The 1,638-nt window shown below is 38.5% G+C and overlaps 1 protein-coding gene across 1 annotated transcript; it reads left to right on the plus strand.

The window, feature by feature from the left end:
- Window positions 1–259: 259 nt before the first annotated feature.
- LOC102484909 (olfactory receptor 4P4) lies at window positions 260–1,183 on the plus strand. Its single transcript, XM_006168019.1, has one exon. The coding sequence runs from the start codon at window positions 260–262 to the stop codon at window positions 1,181–1,183; it is 924 nt and encodes a 307-aa protein (XP_006168081.1).
- The last annotated feature ends 455 nt before the right edge of the window (window positions 1,184–1,638 follow it).

Below are 1,638 nucleotides of genomic sequence, written 5' to 3' on the forward strand. Positions count from 1 at the left end.
ATATAAATATGCTGTATTTTACAAGACTATCTCTGGGGCTAATAATGTTTACCAATAATTAACATTTTCAAGAAAGTGACAGAAGCTCAAAAAGTAAGCTTTTTTAAGTAAAAATCAAATTTCTATTTTCTTCAAAATTTGAACCACTTTTCTTACAATCTGCTGCAATAAGAGAATTATATGCACCAGGCATTTAAATAAATCTCCTAAGAACTGGTTGTATATTTTATTTCAGGTTTCTACAAACTGCTCTGGAATCATGAGGTACAGGAATAACATCACAGAATTTATTCTTCTAGGACTTTCTCAGAAAAAGGAAATAGAGGTCCTCTGCTTTTTACTATTTTTTCTTTGTTACATTGTAATTTTGACTGGAAACCTTCTTATTATGATTTCTATCACCTGCAGTCAACTTATTAACCAGCCCATGTATTTTTTCCTGAGTTACCTCTCTCTCTCTGACCTTTGCTATACATCTACTGTGACCCCCAAACTAATCATTGACTTACTAGCAACAAAAAAGTCCATTTCCTTCAATGGGTGCATGACACAGCTCTTTACCATGCACTTCTTTGGAGGGATTGAGGTCTTCATCCTTACTGGAATGGCCTACGACCGCTACGTGGCCATCTGCAAGCCCCTGCACTATACTATAATCATGAGCAGAAGGAGATGTGATGCTCTGATTGCTGCTTCCTGTGCGGGAGGATTCCTTCATTCCTTTGGTCAGTTCCTCCTCGCCATCTTCTTACCCTACTGTGGCCCCAATGAAATAGATCACTACTTCTGTGATGTGTACCCTTTGCTAAATCTGGCCTGCACTGACACAAGAAGAATTGGTTTCTTGGTCATTGCCAATTCTGGCCTGATGGGCCTCGTGACTTTTGTGGTCTTGTTGATGTCTTACGCTGTGATCTTATATACCGTCAGGTCCTATTCAGTGGAGAATCGCCACAAAGCTCTTTCAACATGCAGTTCACATATCACTGTGGTGGTTCTTTTTTTTGCTCCTTTACTGTTCATTTACATTCGTCCAGCAACAACTTTACCAGAAGACAAAGTGTTTGCACTTTTCTACACCATAATTGCCCCCATGCTCAATCCTCTGATCTACACACTGAGAAACATGGAGATGAAGAATGCCATAAGGAAACTGTGGAGTCAAATCATAGGACATCCCTGATAGACATCCCTGACTTTCAACACAGAGCGTCTTGAATTCATGTCTTTTCTATTCCCAAAACATTAAAATGCTGAAACCTTGCTGATGTCTCATACCTAGCAATATGTGTAGGACCAAATATGAGCAAAAGTTTGCTCTTCTCTGAATTTATTCAGATCTTTTAACTGTTCTTTGTTTTCTGGTTGTCTTGATCAGATCGCTTCTACCCATTGATCTTTTGGCTTGTCAACTAATCTTGATATTTATCAGCAGGCTATGCAGAGTAATGTGCAACTCAAATGAACTGAGAGCCCATGTAGCCATACATTTGTGGTACTCAATACGTAAAAGGAGGTCTCAGGACAAAACCAGGACTTTCTCATATTGACTCAGTTGCATTACTATTGTGTCACTATCGGATCCCATGGGAATTCTTGAAAAATATATTAACATGTTTTTCTTGTTTTTCTTTTTAT

Source organism: Tupaia chinensis, unplaced genomic scaffold (assembly GCF_000334495.1).
Source record: "Tupaia chinensis unplaced genomic scaffold, TupChi_1.0 Scaffold145405_1, whole genome shotgun sequence".
In the NCBI taxonomy this organism is placed as follows: domain Eukaryota; kingdom Metazoa; phylum Chordata; class Mammalia; order Scandentia; family Tupaiidae; genus Tupaia; species Tupaia belangeri.